This window comes from Hemiscyllium ocellatum, chromosome 19 (assembly GCF_020745735.1).
Source record: "Hemiscyllium ocellatum isolate sHemOce1 chromosome 19, sHemOce1.pat.X.cur, whole genome shotgun sequence".
NCBI classification, from domain to species: Eukaryota; Metazoa; Chordata; class Chondrichthyes; order Orectolobiformes; family Hemiscylliidae; genus Hemiscyllium; species Hemiscyllium ocellatum.
The window spans coordinates 33,722,729-33,743,633 of NC_083419.1; the positions used below are offsets into that span (position 1 = coordinate 33,722,729).

Here is a 20,905-nt window from a genome sequence, read left to right on the forward strand (position 1 = left end):
TGTATATACAGCACATGGATTGGAGCAGTTCAAGAAGGCTGCTCACTACCACATTCTCAAGTGCATCCAGGGATGGGTAATAAATGCTGGCCCACCCAGCAATGCCCATATCCCATGAATGATTTTTAAAAATTTTTTCATCGCACCCCTTGATGCTAAATTTGGTGTCAAGATCAGAAGTAGGGAAATTCCATGGTATGAGGGTTCTTATTTTTTCCAATGTATCTCTGCTGCTGCTGTTATCTTCCTGTTGTCCAGTTTGGGGCTCCCAAATCTATTCTGAATCAATTTCATTTAGGACAATGAAAGTATTACATAACACAACGGAAGGTGTCCTCAATGTAAAGACAGGTCTCTGTCCTCGAAAGAACTGCAGATCCAATTATTTATGATGACAGTTATATCTTTCAGAACTGAGTAGTGCTACAAAGACACTCTTGGTGACATACATTGAGGTTCCCCAGCCATGGTACATTCTGTCTCCAATTTAAATTAATGCTTCTTCCTAATGGTGTTCAACATCAAGAAGAAGTGATTCATAAATTGTTGCAGAGAAGCGGATGATAATCAATAAGAAGTTTCCTTCCTTATGTTTGACTTGATATTGTGAGATTTTGTGGTATCTTGAGGACACCAAGGATGACTCCATTTCCCTACACATACCACTGTGGCACCACATCTGGAAAGTAGTTCTGATGATGTCAGTTACAGTCAGGAATGGTGATGGAGGACTCTGGAGAATTGGCTGGAAGTGATTCAGAGACTATAACAATGTCAGAGAGGCTGTTGTTTGTCAATGGAACAGTTCTCCAAGTTTTAGCACAAATTTGCAGATGTTAGCGAGGCAGTAATGTCTTTGTCATATCCAATACCAGCTGGATGCTGAATGATCCTATCAATTTTATTTCTACTTGATTTTTCTGTTGCGGTTGAACAACTGACTGCAGTTGTAAGTGACAGTATTAAGACATTTTAGAATGCAGTTGAAAGTCCAATTGCAGCACAACCTGAGTCACATTTAAGTCAGAACAGCTGCCAGGCTGCCCTTTGAACCAGTGTCTCTGGAGGATTGGCATGAACTTTACAAGTCCAGGAAAATGACCACCAGGTTAAGCATTCCTTTATATGTGCGAAGTGGAGTGATTTCCAAATGCTGCAGCAAATGGGGTGGTAAATAAGGCAGTAGAATCTAATGAGGCCTAGCAGTTAAAAGACCCCTACCTGTGTTTCTTCCCCTTGTTAAATAACATGCCAATTACACTACTTACTGTCAAATTTTCCACATCCATAACAGATCCTTGGGCAAAATCGTGGAAATAGCTATGTGCCACCCAAGGAACTAAATCACAGAAAGACTTTCAGCAGGGGAATGAAGAGAGAAGGTAAAGCATCTTTGAAACATTCACACCCCCAACTTCATTTTGCTTTGTGATATTGACTGTTCAGCAGATAATCTTATGTTCATGCTCAATACATTATTCAAATACAAATTCTACAAGCTCTTGAAATACCATCTTTGAACACAAAATTTAATATTTATTAGAATGCATTGTAACTGTATAACCTATTTACCTTTACATTATCTATTGTTCTCCAAAATCTTTAGTATTTTAAAGGACTCGATTATGGACCTCTGATAAATCATCGGCTTTTTCTTGCACAGTAAGATTTGTTGGTCAAGTTTTTAATCTAATTATTGTTGGCAGCAATTGAAAAAATGTGCATGAGTGATCAGAATTAGATTTCCTTTTTGAGGAAACACATTGTTTATCTCCATATTTCCCACACTGTGCCATTTTTCTTCAACATTTTTTTTGTGGGTTGGACATACCTAAAGTGCAAAATGTACACTTCTCCTCCTTTAAAGTTGGTTCCTCTTTTTAAATGGAAGATCAGAGCAGCATGGTGGCTCAGTGGTTAGCACTACTGCCTCACAGTGCCAGAGTCCCAGGTTCAGTTCCAGCCTTGGGTGACTACCTGTGTGGAGTTTGCACATTCTCCCTGTGTCTGTGCGGGTTTCCTCCCACAGGCCAGATGAATTGGCCATTCTAAATAGCCCATAGTGTTAGGTGCTTTAGTCAGAGGGAAATTGGTCTGGGTGGGTTTTTTCTTCAGAGGGTCAGTGTGGCTGTTTCCATACTGTAGAGAATCTAATCATATCAAAACTTAAGATTTCTTCCATGGATGATTTTTGACTGGTGATGAAGAGTTTTTGAAGCCCATTCAATACACACCAGATTTGAGAGCCCATGAAACAAGAGGAAAACCAATGGAGGAGTATGGAACTTCATCAAGCAAAGTATCAAATGCATTCACAAATTCAAATGTCACTATGAAACACTGTATTGTAATGTGTTTAATGCATGGATTTTTTTTTCCAGGGATTTAGCATTTAAACATAAATTGACCCTTACATTGAACAGAGCTTTTTGAATGAAAAGAAAACACTATCCCAGTGGAAACAAAAAGATGTTATCAATCTATGCTGTCATCTTTACTGTCTAAATAGCTCTGGCTGATTAAAAAACTGGCTTTGAAACTTGGAAAGAAAGTGTTTGCTTACACTCTAGTTTTGATTTGAAAAATTGACAGATGCTCTACTTCAAAATTGAAATTAGCACGTTCTGTTCTTTTCTTCTCAAAATAAAGTCGATCTGGATAATGTTTGCTGTTATACTGGTGTTACTTTTACATAACAATACCCAGGGCCAAAATTTGCTTGTGCTGTGCATTTCTCCTTTATTCGCTCATGACATACAAAGTTCCTGGCCAGTCAAGCTTTCCTTACATATCCTTAATTGCCTGGAGAAGGTGGTGGGGAGCTTTCTTCCTGAACTGCTGCAGTCCATGTAGCATAAGTAGACCCACAGCACCGTTACAGTTTGCTCTGTTTGTTACAAGTCCACATATGTCATTGCATTGTTAAACCCCATGTCAGTGTACTGTCCGTACAACTCCACATCAGTGGAGCACAAATTTTCAACAGCCTTTGTAATGGCATTTCTGACAGAACACATGTTGATTTTAGGACCTGTGCTAACAATGGACTTTCACTCTGCGATATAAACTGTGGGATTTATATGTATGAGTTTTAATGTTACCGCAAGCTTGGATTTCCGGGACTGAATGAGTAACTGGTGGGTTTTTCTGCTGTCTGAAGTTAAACCACCACCAGTCATCTTTCTCTAATGAAAGTGCAGCCCTATAATTTGGTAAGATCATGGAAATTTTACCTTTAAGTAATAGATATGATGTGGAGGTGCCGGTATTGGACTGGGGTGGACAAAGTTAAAAATCATACAACATCAGGTTATGGTTTAACAGGTTTATTTGAAGTACAAGTTTTTGAAGCGCTGCATAAATCTATTGGTCTATACCTGATGTTGTGCGATTTTTAACTAAAATAATAGGGTCTTATGGGTTTGATAGAGTATCTAGGAATCTGTTTTTTTTAAAGTTTGGGCATGCATCCTTGTGAGTAACTTATAGTTTCACTGTTAATTATGGATTGTGTTTTTAGCCCTGTGAAGAGCTTGGAATAGGATGGCTGTAAGTAGCAATGCCTCTCAGAAGAAAAGGAAGCAGTGAGTTACATCTTGGACTGAAGAACGAGTGTTGCTTCCAGTCTGGGTAAAAACATAGAGCTGTATTTTTAAGCAAAGTGAACCTCAAGTGTATGATACCTCTAGAAAAAGCCCTCACACTTAAAAATCAAACTCTCAAGTGACTTTCTTCATTTCTTTTATAATAAACTTCTGTTTTATTGTTAAAGCAAATTCTGCAGCATTACAGACTTATAGTTCAGTGAGAAGACACTTCTGTAAAACAAAAACAAATGAAAATACCATCTCTCAAGCCAGATTCCTGATTGGGTTCTGACTTATCCATTAATAACATCTGCTGAGATCGTAACTGTTCCCTAGAGCAATGAAGTAACCTCACAGAAAGGGAAGTGGACCAACTTCCATAACTTACAAGATACTTCAAAGCCTCTCAAAAGACTCAATGAAATGATACTGCACCATAGTTGAATTACTTTGTATGCTGATCCTTAACAGCATCATTGCTGAAACTTAGAAAATGATGGTAGGTCTTAGTCAGTCTCTGACCATATCCATATTGCAGTTCCATTCGTACTTTAACTTGACAAGACAAAGTTCTTTACTGAGTTAAATATCTTGCACATCTGACCTGCAGGCTCCCTCAGCAACTGCTCAACATGTAACCTATTAACTCTCTTTGAAGTGCTCCTCCAAAACAAAGGTGGAAACTCTCTTTTGCTTCTTTGTTCAACATTACCTATGAGACTCTCATTGTAATATTGGGCAGTATATTGGCTCAGTGGTTAGCACTGCTGACCCACAACACCACGGACTGAGTTTGATGCCAGATTCAAATGACTGTGTGGAATTTGCACATTCTCCACATGGGTTTCCTCTGGGGGCTCTGGTGTCCTCCTACAGTCTGAAGATGTGCAGGTTAGATGGATTGACCATGCTAAATTGCCCACAGATGTCCATGGATGTGTAGGCTGGGTGAATTAGTCAAGGGAAATGCAAGGTTACAGGGATGGGGGTGGGTATGGGGGGGATGCTCTTTGGAGGGGTGAAGTGGACTCGACGGGCTGAATGGCCTGTTTCCACACTGTAGGGATTCTATGATTATGCTCATCTTTTAAAAAAATGACAAAATAATAATTTCAAGGCACAGAAATGTAAGTTCACCTTTAATGCTATTCTGTGCTGTTGCAATGAGTAACCCATCCATTCTTTCCTCTAAGAATCTAAATCAATGTTAGAGCACTGAAAAAAAAGTCATAAAATGCCAGGGAGCTTTCTTCTCTGCATCCCTGTGCTATGAGTCACAGCTGGGCTTTCATGCTGCACCAATAGTGATAAATCACCCCAATATTTTCTTCATAAAATATCAAATAAATTTGCACAAAATTATTTCAAAGAATACATCAATTCAAATTCAGATCTTAATTTGTATATATCCTTGATATCCTGCATGTTGAAAGCATTTTTTATTCTAACAATGTACAAAGTTAACCAATTTCTATAGAACTAATATTGTTATTTTTCTGCAAAATAAGAAATAGCCTTGACTGAACTTGTATTGAAATCCCAGATAACTTGTAGCAAATGTTAATAAGAACGTTGAGAGAATATTTTGAGTTGCTGAAGTGATGATTACTGAGACTAAACTTTGATTCTACACATAGAGTAATCAAACTGTTGAAATCTTCATAAAACTACAAAGGTTGATTTTCATTTATATTCGCCCGTTGTCCATTTGTTTTGCATGTCAAATGGTAAAGCTAAAGTTTAGGTGCTTCTGGGTATATCAAAGTAATTAACTCCCTATTTTGAAGTCAAATATTCATCATTTTATACAACATCTGATTTGATGCATAACATATTAGAAATCTTACATTTTTGAGAACATTTCCTGGCAATTTTTTTTTGGTTATACTCTGTGCACATTTATATTGGTAACTACCAATATAAAGTTGTCAAGGCAGAATTATATTCTCTAGCTTCCAAAACAAAAAATCTATAATGTTGCTCATTGATAGTTACTAACTATATTTGTTTTTAACACATACAAGATGGCAAGCTCCTCACCATTGTATGCATCCTGACAGAGATGCTGTAAAATCAAATAGCAAACGTGACACAAAAATATGAACAGAATTCGACTTCGGAAGCATATTCTGTTGACAAGAGGTATATATGGTCAAAATTTTTTAAATTAAATTCGACTGCATAAAAAAATGCATAGATTGAAGGAAAGCCAAAAGACAGAAGAACTTATGCTTAGTAGAAATTCTCTCTCTAGATTTATGATTAAGGAATCTTCACATTATTTTAGACAGTCTTTTTGCTGTTCTACAATCTGGATTGTCCTTTTTTATCCAAGTATAAAATTAGTGATGAAGAATTTTATTTTGCATTTTCAAGACAACAAAGTAAAATTGCAAACTGATTTTATTCAATTTATCTATTTCTTGATTGCTTGTGATTTCTTGATTAATGAAGCATACTTGAAAATAATTTTATCAGTCAAAATATGTCACCAAAAAGACATCTTTGCTTGTAACCTCTGTTACATGTACACTCCAGAATACATCAAAATGGTCCCTAAACTAGTACAGCAAGCAAAGACAATACAATACTATTGTCAAATACAGAGAAATATTTTTGTGGTCTTTCACAGACATTTTGTCACATTCACATGTTTAAAACTAAACTTCAGTAAGATGTGACAGACTGTAGTGCCAAAGAGTGAGAATATGCGTTCCCATGTTATTACTACTTAATTTTTCAGAACCATTACCTGAATTTTACTGGCAGGTTTACCTCTCCCTATCCTTTTCAGGAGTCATTCACAAATAGGTGAACTGCAGGACTATGACAGCAATTTTACCAACTAAAGCCAATTAAAGGTTATCTTATTACCATTCCAGTCTGTCTCATGAAGCTATGAACACAGAGGACTGGCAACCCAGCAATACACTGGTAGAAATAGGTGCTGTTAAGGCTGGTGAAGGGAGGACCTCAATGTTGAGGCATCTTCAAAGGACTGGAGAGAAAATATTTTGAAAATTTGCACTAAGGGTGGAATCATGTGGTCTCATCCATATTAAGTGTGATGGTAGTGATGATCATGGTGTGGATCCTACCATCTTCCCACCTGCACCATGATTCAGTCCATGAAAAGAGGGACCATTGATGTTCTTCCCACCCTGCCACCAATTGAGGCCCTTAAGTAGGCAATTAATGTCCTCTTCATTCCACTGCTGCTGGTGATATTAACATGAGATCAATTCCTAGCATGGCTATAGGGGAATTTAAGTACAGTTAATCAAATATTGGAATAAAGAACTTGAGTCAATTAAAGTTAATTGTCATAAAAAATCCTTTATGGAAGGAAATCTGTTGTTCTTACCCAGTCAGGCCGTATGTGAGTCTGGACCACAGTGATGTGATTGACGTTTAACAGTCCTCTGAAATCATCAAGCAACTATACAAAACGCTAGTGTGATTGCGCATGAAATATTGTGTACAGTTCTATCACCCCATTACAGAAATGATGTGGAAGTGTTGGAAAAGGTGCAGAGGAGATTTACCAGGATGTTGCCTGGTCTGGAGAGAACGTCTTATGAGGAAAAGCTGAGAGACTTGTGTCTGTTCTCATTGGAAAGAAGAAGGCTATGAGGGATTTTGTTAGTGACATAAAAGATGATCAGGGGATTAGATAGGGTAGACCATAAAATTCTTTTTCTGAGGATGATGACATCAGCTTGTAAGAAGGAGCATAACTACAAATTGAGGGGTGATAGATTTAAGGCAGATGTCAGAGGCAGGTTCTTTACTCAGAGAGTGGTAAGGGCATGGAATGCCTTGCCTGCCAATGTAGTTAACTTGGCCACATTATGGAGATTTAAATAATCCTTGGATAAGCACATGGATAATGATGGGATAGTACAGGGGGATGAACTTTGAATAGTTCACAGGTTGGCGCAACATTGAGGGCTGAAGGGCCTGTTCTGCACTGTACTGTTCTATGTTCTCAGTCACTCAGTCATATTTAAGAAGTTGGCATACTACCATTTTTTCAACTGCAGTTAAGGTGGGAAATGTTGGCCTGCTGGTAACATCAGCATCCATTATAAGAGATAAATGATTGCCTCTTTTTTATATGCTAATACCAATTACCATTCAATAAATCCCATTTGGTTTCACAGGGGAACAAGGGGAGAAATGTAGAGTATCTGACAGTAAATACATGCTAGGATTCCATAATACTTCAAATGATTTCTGGAATCAAAATATTATCTGAAATCTTATTTCAGCTTATTTTAACTGCATTTTTGAAGATTAAACACAAATCCATGAAGTCTATGACATGGAAACAGTTAGCAAAGAAATCAATGGAATGCAAATTGTGAGGGGGTAATTGAATTCTTGCAACTTTATCCTCTATAAACTACATCTATCTTCCTGAACAGATATCCCTTGATCTCATTGGCTTCAGCTTTGCCAAGCCTCATTGGTGGCAAACTCATTTGAATATTAGCTTCATGTCAAGAACAGTTGTTCTCAACTTGTCTATGCATTCAATTCTTCCATTCCTGTCAGAATCAATTCTGCAGTGATGCCTGATATTGAATGGTTCTGTGGGAATCCAAACAAAAGTGTTGTGATTGGTTATGAGACCATTATATTACATTCTCCAAGCTGTTTCTTCATTGTCTGCTGACATCAGCCAATTCAGGTGTAGGTGCAGTTCCCTTCGGTGTAGGTATGCTGCAGTCCCCGATAGGGACTCCGCAAAATTCAGTTGTTTCATCTACTTGTCAACATGTGCCAAACACCTGAAGCATTACGTTAGGATCGTGTCCACGATATCTAAATTTATACCTTACTGAACAATGTAATTTTCACAAAATAAATGTCATATTTATATGTACCATCACATAAAATTCTAATTATTGGTTTACGTTTCCTTTGAAAATTTGCTCCAAATATAAACATGCTTAACCACTAACGTAATACATAGCATTTACTGCCTCTGTCTATGCAGAAACAAAACCACATTGGAATATTTTGCACTTTTATACATTTTTTAAACAATTGTTACCCAATATATTCTGAACATAATGGTAGAAAAGATGCCAAACTAAACATAGTAGGATAGAATTTATAATCTGACTTTGTTGCAAACCATCACAGGTCAGGTCCAGTTACTTTAGCTTACTTAACAGGCACAAATCACATCACACAGATTTTGATACTGTTTATATTGAAAGGGATATATTCTTCATGATGGTGTAATCAACAACCTTTTCATTGCTTACAGATGATACAATGATGAGAATTCCATTGGAATCTTGCACGGAAGGAGGTGGAAATCCACATGGGCTCATTTTCAGGTCCATTACTGTGATTAACATTGTTTCCTTGTCTTTGGGGTGATGCAAAGATAAAAAGGGAACCAACACAAACGTTTAGAAAGGCACAAGCAGCTCACACAAATAATGAAGTAGTTGTCAGGTTCCAACTATGGGGCCAGCCTTAGGTGTTCCAATTGGGGTGTACACAATTAGCACACTGTAGATTATGCAATTAAAAACTGAGCATAATCAAATTCTGTCCCACAGGCATGAATCACCCATCATAGTCAAAGAGTCACAGAGATGCACAGCATGGAAACAGACCCTTCTGTCCAACTCGTCCACGTCAACCTAATCTAGTCCCATTTACCAGCACTTGGCCCATATCATTCCAAACCCTTCCTATTCATATACCCATCCAGATGTCTTTTAATATTGCAATTGTACCAGCCTCCACCAATTCCTCTGGCAGCTCATTCCTTGCACGCACCATCCTCTGTGAAATTGTTGCCCCTTAGGCCCCTTTTATATCTTTCCCCTCTCACCCTAAACCTATTCTGTCGAATTCTGGACTCCCCCACCTCAGGGAAAAGACTTGTCTCTTTACCCTATCCATGGCCCTCATGATTTTATAAACTTCTATTAGGTTATCCCTCAGCCTCTGATACTCCAGAGAAAACAGCCCCAGCCTGTTCAACCTCCCCCGAAAGGAGGCTTCGGTTCCAGGTGAATTTGAGGTCGGGGTGGAAGGTGTTGATAAAGTGGATAAACTGTTCAACCTCCTTGTGGAAGCACGAGGTAGTGCCGATACAGTCATCGATGTAGCGGAGGAAAAGGTGGGGGGGTGGTGCCAGTGTAGTTGCGGAAGATGGACTGTTCCACATATCCTATGAAGAGGCAGGTATAGCTGGGGCCCATGCGGGTGCCCACGGCAACTCCTTTGGTTTGGAGGAAGTGGGAGGATTGGAAAGAGAAGTTGTTCAGGGTGAGGACCAATTCAGTCAGTCGAAGGAGAGTGTCAGTGGAAGGGTACTGGTTGGTACGGTGGGAAAGGAAGAAGCAGAGGGCTTTGAGTCCTTCGTGATGGGGAATGGAGGTGTAGAGGGACTGGGTGTCCATGGTGAAGATAAGGCGTTGGGGACCGGGGAAGCGAAAATCATGGAGGAGGTCGAAGGCGTGGGTGGCGTCCCGAACATAGGTGGTGAGTTCTTGGACTAACGGGACAGGACCATGTCGAGGTATGCAGAGATGAGTTCGGTGGGGCAGGAGCAGGCTGAGACAATGGGTCGGCTGGGGCAGTCAGGTTTGTGGATTTTGGGCAAGAGGAAGAAATGGGCGGTGCGGGGTTGTGGGACTATGAGGTTGGAGGCGGTGGATGGGAGATTCCCTGAGGTGATGAGGTTATGGATGGTCTGGGAGATGATGGTTTGGTGGTGGGAGGTGGGGTCATGGTCAAGGGGGCAGTAGGAGGAGGTGTCCGTGAGCTGGCGTTTAGCCTCAGCGGTATAAAGGTCGGTGCGCCAAACTACTACTGCGCCTCCCTTGTCTGCTGGTTTGATGGTGAGGTTGGGGTTGGAGCGGAGGGAGTGGAGGGCTGCATGTTCCGAGGGTGAGAGGTTGGAGTGGGTGAGACAGGTGGAGAGGTTGAGGCAGTTAATGTCGTGGCCGCAGTTGGCTATGAAGAGATCAAGGGTGGGTAAGAGGCCAGCACATGTCCAGGTGAATTTGAAATCGGGGTGGAAGGTGTTGGTAAGTTTCCAGGTGAATTTGAGGCCGGGGTGGAATGTGTTGGTAAATTTCCAGGTAAATTTGAGGTCGGGCCAGTTTCCTCATTTCCCCTCCCCCCACCTTGTCTCAGTCAAATCCCTCGAACTCAGCACCGCCTTCCTAACCTGCAATCTTCTTCCTGACCTCTCCACCCCCCACTCCACTCCGGCCTATCACCCTCACCTTGACCTCCTTCCACCTATCACATCTCCATCGCCCCTCCCCCAAGTCCCTCCTCCCTACCTTTTATCTTAGCCTGCTGGACACACTTTCCTCATTTGTGAAGAAGGGCTTATGCCCGAAACATGGAATCTCCTGTTCCTTGGATGCTGCCTGACCTGCTGCGCTTTTCCAGCAACACATTTTCAACCTCCCCCTATAGCTCAGATCCTTCAACCCTGGCAACATCCTTGTAAATCTTTTCTGAGCCCTTTCAAATTTCACAACATTGTAGAAGAATGAACCTTACTGTTGACATAGAAATAGAACATTCCTCAAACGTTATTCTTTTCTCATGAGTACACAGGTTCATGGGAACCAGAACACAAGAAAAGGGACACCTTCTCCTAATTCACTCCATTTTCTCCCTTTATCTGGCTCTCAACCTTGCTGAAAGCAAAGGGTAATAAAAGGAAGAGTGGTAGAAAAAGGAACAGAAAAAAGTGTAGTTGGATGATGGTACAGGCCTGGGCAGTTAACACAGTGCTAGATTATTGATTTTCTGCTTAATTTTTGTTAAAATTAAACTGTTTGTTTTTACCAATTTCCCATATTGCCCGAAAAGTAGACTTCAGACTAGTGATATAGTAATTAAGACTTGAGGATGAAAAACAGTTGACTGTACAAGAATGCTTTGCTGACTGTAGGATTACTTTGAGCTGGGAAGTGAAACCAGATAGGTTCGCTGCTTCACCTTGATGTGTACCAAAATTGGACTACACTGGACATCAAGGTGCATCACTGTTTTAGCCCTTTGTACATCAAGTCCCTGATCCTTTCCAGCCTTCGCTGCTCGTCTTTTTTTTGAGGAGATGAAGTGTTCAGTACGTTCCTCCTTCTGGCTCCAGTCCTTGCTGTTTGACTATGCTGTGTAAAGGGCAACACACCTTCTTCATTGTGGATAACAGGATTTGGGTGTACTGAAGGGCATTCACAGATCTGTACAAGCACTGCAATCATATTGTTAGCATCCAGATCATTGTCTCAATCGTAGCTTTCATGGAGTCATACAGCATGGAAACATACACTTCGGTCCAACCAGTCTGCACCAAACATAATTCCAAACTTCAAATGACTTTAACTTAATCCCTCCTGAGCATCATTGGCTGTTACAGGGTCAAAGTATCATCATCAATGTGTCCTGAAAATCTTGTACAAACATGGAAGATGACATTTATGGGGTGGCAGATAAACTGAGCATGCATAGATTAGAACCCTCCAGGCTGTTCTGCGGGCGCATTGCTACATATGTACTGTCAATCACTCCCTAAACCCATAGAGATCAGTCAGAGCCACAGAGTTTATTCTGATTCCTGAAGAAGGGCGTATGCCCGAAACATAGATTCTCCTGCTCCTTGGATGCTGCCTGACCTGCGGCACTTTTCCAGCAACACATTTTTCAGCTCTGATCTCCAGCATCTGCAGTCCTCACTTTCTCCTAGAGTTATTCTGATAACTGGCATCATTCGGTGAAAACTGCATATAATTTCAAGTCCTGATATGCATGATTATTTCATTCCTAGTCTGTAAATTGAGAAATTCAGCAAGTATCACCTGCAGATCACAAGAAGGAAGCAGAGGTGAACAGATTAAGGACAATGACAACTTTCCAAATCATTGTCAACTCTTATCCACCTGGTCCACTTCTTCCAGGGGGTTGCAAATGTCAGCGACCGCCTCACACGATACCCTGAGAGTCTCCCAAATCTCAAAATGCTTAGTGTCATTCAGGAAGCTGACTAAATCGAGTGTCAAGGATTTCATCTCCTACAAGTTGCATTTCACTGTTCTTCACCCCTCTCTTGTGCAGCCATAGAAGTCAGTCATTGTTCCTATAGCTTATCTCAGTCCCTATCTGAGGTCCAAAGTAAAGCAGAGTCCACGCTGCATTGGTGCATAATACATGCTACACATGGATCAGATGCACAAAACTCCAAGGCAGTAGAAATTCTCTCAAAGAAAATGGAAACAACTTCCAAAGTAGCAAAAGCACATTCTTAGACTAAGTCCTGTAAGAAGTATCCTATCACTTAGATAGGAAAAGGGATGAACATTTCAAAGACATTTTTGCCTGCCATTTGTACAGTCCTACAATTCCTAGCAACCTGTAGCTTTTCTATCACTGATCATTTTCAGGAAGCAATCACAATTACATTCCAAAAGGCCCAGTTTAACCAGCTGTTAATTAATTGGGAATCAGCCTCTTCCCAGGGAATATCCTACGTGTAACCAAATGTGCTGAAGTTAATTCCAAATGTTTGTGGATTGCTGGTAGCAATATTAGCACTTCCAAATTTCTCCCAAACACACCCCTCTCTTCAGGCTAAAATTTCCCCACATTCTCCCTAACTCATCATCCTTATTTATGACCTACATCGTGGATATGTTTTCCCTGCAACAAGAATGAGTAAAAGATTTCATGAGAGTCTTTTGGTAGTTCATAGCTGGAGTATTGGTGAAAAGAAGCATATTTTGTTGAAGTTTATTGTCTTTACTCATCTGAAAAATTTACAAGAAATACTAATACAAGCAAAAGACAATATTTATAGTGTATGAGAAGTGAATACATGTTGGTTGGCAAGTGGACTCTAATGTTAACTTGAGAATGCATTTCTTAGGGCACTACTTTGACCAGAGTCAATTTGCCTAGTTCAAAACTTAAACAAAGCTTGGTAGTTAACTAGGTAAAAACAATGACTGCAGATGCTGGATTAGTGGTGCTGGCAGAGCACAGCAGTTCAGGCAGCATCCAAGGAGCAGTGAAACCGATGTTTCGGGCAAAAGTCCTTCATCAGGAATAGGGGCAGAGAGTCTGAAGCGTGGCGAGATAAGCTAGAGGAGGGTGGGGGTGGGGAGAAAGTAGTATAGAGTACAATAGGTGAGTGGGGGAGGGGATGAAGGTGATAGGTCAGGGAGGAGAGGGTGAAGTGGATAGGTGGAAAAGGAGATAGGCAGGTAGGACAAGCCTGGACAAGTCATGGGGACCAGCTCAGCACTGTCCCCATGACATGTCCGAACTTGTCCTACCTGCCTATTTCCTTTTCCACCTATCCACTCCACCCTCTCCTCCCTGACCTACCACCTTCATCCCCTCCCCCACTCACCTGTTGTACTCTATATTACTTTCTCCCCACCCCCACCCTCCTCTAGCTTATCTCTCCACGCTTCAGACTCTCTGCCCCTATTCCTAATGAAGGGCTTGCCCGAAACGTTGGTTTCGCTGCTCCTTGGATGCTGCCTGAACTGCTGTGCTCTGCCAGCACCACTAATCCAGAACTTGGTAGTTAACTGCCAGTCAGTATCTCACTGGTGTTTCTTGTGAGTTGTTCTGATAAGTGCAAGATGATTTAGAGCTGTGCTTGCCTGTAATTGCTGTTAATGCAGCTTGTAGAAATTGTGTTAATGTTTGATATTAGGTACCATCAACAACCCTAATGAGATTGTGAAGTGTGTGTGTATGAGAGAGAGAGAGAGAGAATAAGTATGTGTGTCAGAAAGAAAAAAAAGTGTCATTATATGTATGTGTGTGTGTTTATGTGTGTACACACACGTGTGTGTGCATGTGGTGTCAGCCTGCTGGTGTTAAGGGTATCCAAAAAGTAAAAAAAAAGTCAGACAGCATATTTGCTCCTTTGATTATTCTGATCATCAAAACATTGAGTGACATTGATGTGCAATTCTGAAGATAAAATAAGTGCCTGATCCACTTCCTTCCAAATGCCATGGTCTTTTTTTTAAAGGTTTCTTGTTACAGATATCCAGGTCACTGTCCATTTTTGCATTATTTAATCTTTAGCTGCATGCTGTACCTTGACCTAGCCTGTGCCAACTGATCCAGAGTCAAACATTCTTGAACCATGGTACACAAACATTGCTCATTCAAGTAGTCAGGGTAGCAGATAGTCAAAGTGAGCAATATGGTGTGCCTTATTTACCTACCCAGTAAGTTGCTGAAATCCACAACTGGAACAGCACTCTCAATGTACCCATTTTTTTCCACCAATCACTACTTCAATGGCAATGCCAATGATCTCACCCAAAACAATTCTGACATAAATGACCATGCTACTATCAGCAGGTGCAACTAGGACATATACATACAGGTAGTTATTCTATAATGCAACAGTTGCGTTCTTGTGCAACCTCGCATTTTACAAACAGCGCTTTAATTGTTGGCAATGTAATCACATTACAGCCAACAATTCTTTTGAAAGTTCACGTTTTAGAAACAGTGTCCCCAATTCGTCAATCACGTATAGCAGATTTGCATTAACAAAACACGTGTTATAGCAGAATGACCTTTAGCTGGTTAAAACACTTTATAATTCACAGTGTATAAAACCAGAGCAAGAACATGACACAGATTGTGTTTCTGGTGTAAACAATGAAATTTGTCTTAAAAATAAATGATTCTATGGTGTAGATTAAATCATAATTTTATGAACGAATCTGGCCCACCACATATCTTCAGTTTGGAGACAGTTAGCTGATGACCGAGCCAAAGTCCACAGTCTGAATCTGACAAAGAAAAGTTGGTTTCCTTTGCTGCTTGACAAACTGGACTACAATATTCCATCATCTGACACATAGAGGATCACTGTACTATTCAAACTGCAATCAATGACAAGGAGGACTCATGATTTAAATTACAATGCTACTTTTTCCAGCTATCTGCTTGTTTTTATCTCATGATTATCCAGCGAAATTGCAATTTCAAGCAGGTGAGTTTTTATAACTAAAATGAAGTTGCTATCCTATACAGCATAGATGGATAGGCAACATTATGGTCAATCTTTCTTGATAGAGCTATTACTTGGATCTTGTCAGCACTGAAGGGACATATCATTTATTTTGCCACTCACTAATTGTGTCTACGTCCACCTGCAGTGTCAGATGCTACTTGATTTCAGATGAGAACTAAACTACTCTCTCGAGGGAGGTATCATCAGGAAAGAGAACACCTACTTTTGCTGATATCCATCAGTACTTTAATAATAATGTAAAACAAAAAACAGTCAAGCATAATTCTTAGCAAAATCACAACATGGATATTTCACAACAATAAGAAATATCCATTTATAATGGCACAATGTTAGTTTCCTCAAAGTTGTGCAGCCATTTCAGCAACTCATCAGACATACTGAAAGAAGTCCATTATTGAAATGTGTCTGCCACATCACATCCTATCATCCTACAATGACTACTGCTCTCACTTTCCGTTGGTTGACAAGGAAGTGCTGGGATTGTAAGCATGCAGTTAAAATGTTATGAAAGTTTTACATTCCTTGGTAGCAACTTTGAAGTTTTCTGCCCAAAGGAAACAGGGCATGATGTGGTGGGAGGTGGGGAGGGGGAAGGGGGGGCTCCCTGCCTTTTCCTGTTGACAATGTAGCCATTTTTAGTTTTCTCTGGGTGGTTGGCATGCCCTTGAGTCAGTTGATTGGCAAATGAAATACATAGGTATAAATCATTTCAAACAACACCGCAGGGTATGCACCACACATACTGTATTCAGTATCAGCCGTTGGTGCAGCCTGAGGGGTACGCAGCTTCCTTATTACAGGGATGAGAGAAAACTATATGCTACTCTGGACTCCACAAAAACAAAGTTTGCCATTAGTTTCTTTTTTTGGGGGCACTGTTACATTCTGAGGCACAACCAAGGAAATGACCACTCGCCTGTGCTGCTTAGAGGGAACAGTGCTCGTGTTGTCTATGATCAAGACAGAAATGGATCAATTGTTGGCTGAGACAGTGACTGCATCGCACAAGAGGTAGGTACCAATATTATGTCAGTGTCAACATGCCTCCAAGATCAATATGGATCACCTGGAGGGGTTAGAAAGGAATTTTTCATACTGTATCCACATATTTGGTCTTGGATTTTTCATTTAGCTTTTCACAATTCCCAGGTGACTACATGACAACTGGAGGAATAACTAGCTCTTGAAATGAGTTAAAAGTAAAGACAACTCAATGGGAAAGGCTTGGTATGGTCTTTGTGTCTGGCACTTTTGTATATTTATAGATTTCTTTTGAGGAAATCATTTTGACGACTTCCCTTTTAGCTTTGGTAAAATATTTGTTCAATTTCATGTAAATGCCATTTAATAAAATGTTAATTGCTGTAAAATATGCATACTGAGGTAAAATCTTACCCACACCTTTGAAAAATTGGGTCCTCGGTAATCAGTGTGTGATGAGACTGGGGAATGTGTACTATTATGAATCATTGTGATTTTCAGATTTAGTTATTTAACATCTGTACTGCAGTGACTCCCAAACACTTATAAAATTTCACAAATACACAATTATATTATTTGCATCTAACAAGGATCAGAAAAATAGAAATGAGATCTAACGCGTTAGCAGGTTGAGGTAAAGCAGATACAGGTTTCTTCTCAAGTCTGAACAATGAAAAACAGAGTGGTCTTGTCAAAATGTTGAATACGTCTCAAGTGGTGGGTGTAGGTGCCATGTGAAGGGCATTAAAAAGGAGATACTTTTCCTTTTTAACCTAGCTGTCTAAACTGATAACTAAGGTCTTTTATATTATTTTCTCAAGGTCGTGATCACTGTTCACATAAGAACACAAATACTCTAGTTCAAAGTGATTCCAGACTGCTCTGTAAATATTTTACAACAACTAATTCAGGTAACACGCATGTGCAAGCTCATCAAAACTGACTGTGTTTCATGTTATAGCTGTGCATCTCCCTAACCTCCAGGAAAGCTACATAAATCTGCTGACAAAGTGGCATTTTGAAACAGTTAAGAGATGAAACAAGGAAAGTGCATTAAGTAAAGGTTTCATTGTTTTCCTTGAAATAGAGATTTTCCCATTACTTACTGACAGTTTTCTTTCAGGCATTAAGGCTAATGCCTTCACATCATATGCCAAATTATCTTCAAGTGACACAAATGTATTTCTTTCCCTTTTCAATCGTACTAACCTTTCAAATGAGTGGATACTCTTCTCTTTCACTCTTTTAGATTGTAACCAAATAGGAATGCTATTTGATTTGAATTTAAGGGTGTCTAATTCTCTGGGATCGTTGTAATTAGATAAATAGATAAAAGAGCTTGAATTTGGCTACTGTGTCTATCAGGTTTCTGAATTAAGCAGTTTTCTTCTTCAAAATCAACTAGTTCATCAAATTGCAGAAGTCAAAAAAGGTCATCCAGCCATCTAACTCACCCAATTATTGTGTCACCTTTTCATCCAAAATTTACACATACCATTTTCAGCCTTTCTTGCTTTTGTGCCAAGGTAGTCATCTACACCTGTCAAATCAATTACTTATCCATATTCAATAGGAAGCTATTGTTTCCGTGCATTAACGAATTGACATATTTACTAGTTAGTTTTAAGTATATGCCTTCACAGTAACTGTGAACCATACCCCATAGATCTCTGCTCACAGAATCACACGGTGTAGAAAATTTAATAACTTTCCCCCTTAATCCATTCAAGGATGTGTAATGCTATTGTCTCTCCTATAAGCAAAAGCCTTTCAATGTCCTATGCCTTTTTATGAGTACAATGACCAAAAACGGAACAATAAACAGGTATTTCAAAATGAAATGCGAAGGCCAGAACCTGAATTCACACGATCAATATTAATGATTTCTCATTTTTAAACAAATTATAAACAAAAACTTTCTTTTTGCAACACATTCTTGGAATCCACAGAAACAACTGAGAAAACCTTTACGCTTCAGTGAGAAAGCTTAAGAGATATTAATGTCATGAAATGAGATTAAATGTTTCTATGTAGATTATATTGAGACCTTTATAACTATAATTGATTGTCACTATAGATAAATTATATGGAAAGAAGTAACAGTTAAAATTTCTACAACATTCTACTCAGTATAATCAAATCCAACTTAATCTAATCCCTTACATGCCAATTACAACTAAGTTTCAAATTTTAGGCAATTAAAACCTGATAAATAATCTGAACAATATGCCAAAATACATAATGTTTTCATCTAGATCTCTATGTAATCATAGTGAATAAAATTAGAAGATTGGGTAGGTTAACCAAGCATGTGTTTACCAAATCAAGACCGTACAAAATGCTAAGACTACGTAAGTAACATTTTCCCTTTGTGAATCTAACATGACTATGATTTCATTAGTTTTATATATGCTCCACAAATCATTATCTGGTCCAAACAATCACTTTCTGTAACTTAAGGAGAACATTTCCCTGTAATCTAAGGCCAGTAATTTACTACATTTTCACTCTTGCATAACTCACAGAGACATGTGCAACATCTATTGTTCATTCTGGATCTAAAATCAACTACATTGCAAATGAAAATATACATTGTACATGTTGCTTTATGCTGCTTTAATTGTAATGTTGTTCTGCATTTTCCCTTAAATTAAAATTTTAGAAAAACGTAATGAAATAATAAAATATAATAACACAGTACCACTGTGTGCATAAACCTTAAGCCTAGAATAGTTTCGTTTCTGCAATCATTCACTTTAAATGATATTTTGCAGTAATTTTCAGATATGGATTAAAGCTTGCTTTCACAGAACATGCTGGGATTGATTTTAACCCTGTCAATTACTGGAATCTGAGTAGGTTCCATGCTCCCTAACAATCCCTATAATTTCAAATTTTAACTTGCAGGGCCCTGTTAGTGGTTAAAGTGTCCATTTATACCAGATGACGATTCCTTGAGTTTATGAAAACTGGGATCCTGTTATATCATTAACATCTAAATTAGGGCCATAAGCAGGGATTCCACAATAGCTTTTCTCTAAGGCTGAAACAACGCCAGAAGCTGAAGACAAAAAGGATCCTGACCGATCAAGTCTAAGAACCTCCTTTGTGGGTCCAATCAGAACAGAGGTTTTCCTTTGAGAACCATGAGAAAAGTTGTGGCCTCCCCCTCAGACTTGTGTGTGTGTGTCTCTCTCTCTCTCTCACTCTCTTTCTCTCCTTTCTAAGTGACTGTTTCAAAACTCCATTCTGGTTATTTAATTACAAACCGGCCAAACTCACACAACTGCTCTGCAGCCCCTCCTGCCCAGAGTATGTGAAAAGTAGACCGCGATATTCCCAAAGTCCTCCAAGAGTTAAAATATTCTGGGCCTGAAACTTAGGCTAGCAAGAGTATTTCACTCTCATCCACTTCCTCCTGTATGGAATCCAGGGTTAAAAATCAACCTGACTCATTCATTTAAAACTATCTCCAACAGAATGATCTCTCGTCTGATGTCTCATCTTCACTTTCATAACAAACATGTTCAGTTTATGTTACAAGTAGGTGAGAAATCAAATAATGTGGCCCTCTGGTGGAAAATAACATATTGCATCTGAAGTGTCCAAGACATAAACTGAAGATTTATAAATAATAAAGCTGATTAACATTACTTTATTTAAAATTAAGCATGCTGTTATTTATCAACAAAATATAATTATTAAATTATAATATTAAAATGCAATGCGACTGCACACAGGCATAAGAATGCCTACATAAGGGAGAATAATGAATGTGAAATTTGTTTTCAACACTAAGAATTAAAATCTTAAAAGCGATCAAAATATATTTTCTAATCTTAAGAGAAAGCTTTTTCAACAGACAGTAAGTAAAATGTGGTGAAAATGAAATAAGACTGTCTTAAGGAAAACAAAACTTACCTGCTGTTGTTGCAGATGCAGCAGTTCTACTGTGCTTACTTCACCACTGGTGTCACCACTTGATCTTCCATCTCTGCTGCCAGCATCTAATTGGCTGCTTAGAGTGCTCATTCCATTTTGATTCATTGAACTGTTGCTTATTGTCTCGGTCGCGGATTCTTGCATCATGACTTAATACCTAAAAGTGATTAAGAAGCATCAATTAACACACTCGTTACACCTTTACACTTCCATTATCAAGATGGTCCCATTCTGCCAATTACAGAGGCAGTCCCAGAACAGAAGGGAAAAGCATGGTACAGTCTTCCAACAAATAAACGTCTTAAAGAATCGCCTAGCTGTTTTTTTTTAAGTA

The 20,905-nt window shown here is 39.2% G+C and overlaps 1 protein-coding gene across 5 annotated transcripts in view; it reads right to left on the reverse strand.

Annotated features, from left to right (window-relative positions):
• Window positions 1-20,905, reverse strand: part of foxp2 (forkhead box P2) — a 798,642-nt gene that overhangs the window by 341,968 nt on the left and 435,769 nt on the right. For all 5 annotated transcript variants that reach the window (XM_060839811.1, XM_060839807.1, XM_060839808.1 and 2 more), the window contains one exon: window positions 20,551-20,728. In XM_060839811.1, the coding sequence (XP_060695794.1) occupies window positions 20,551-20,718 (168 nt within the window). In that variant the 5' untranslated portion in view covers window positions 20,719-20,728. The remainder of the gene's footprint in view (window positions 1-20,550; window positions 20,729-20,905) is intronic.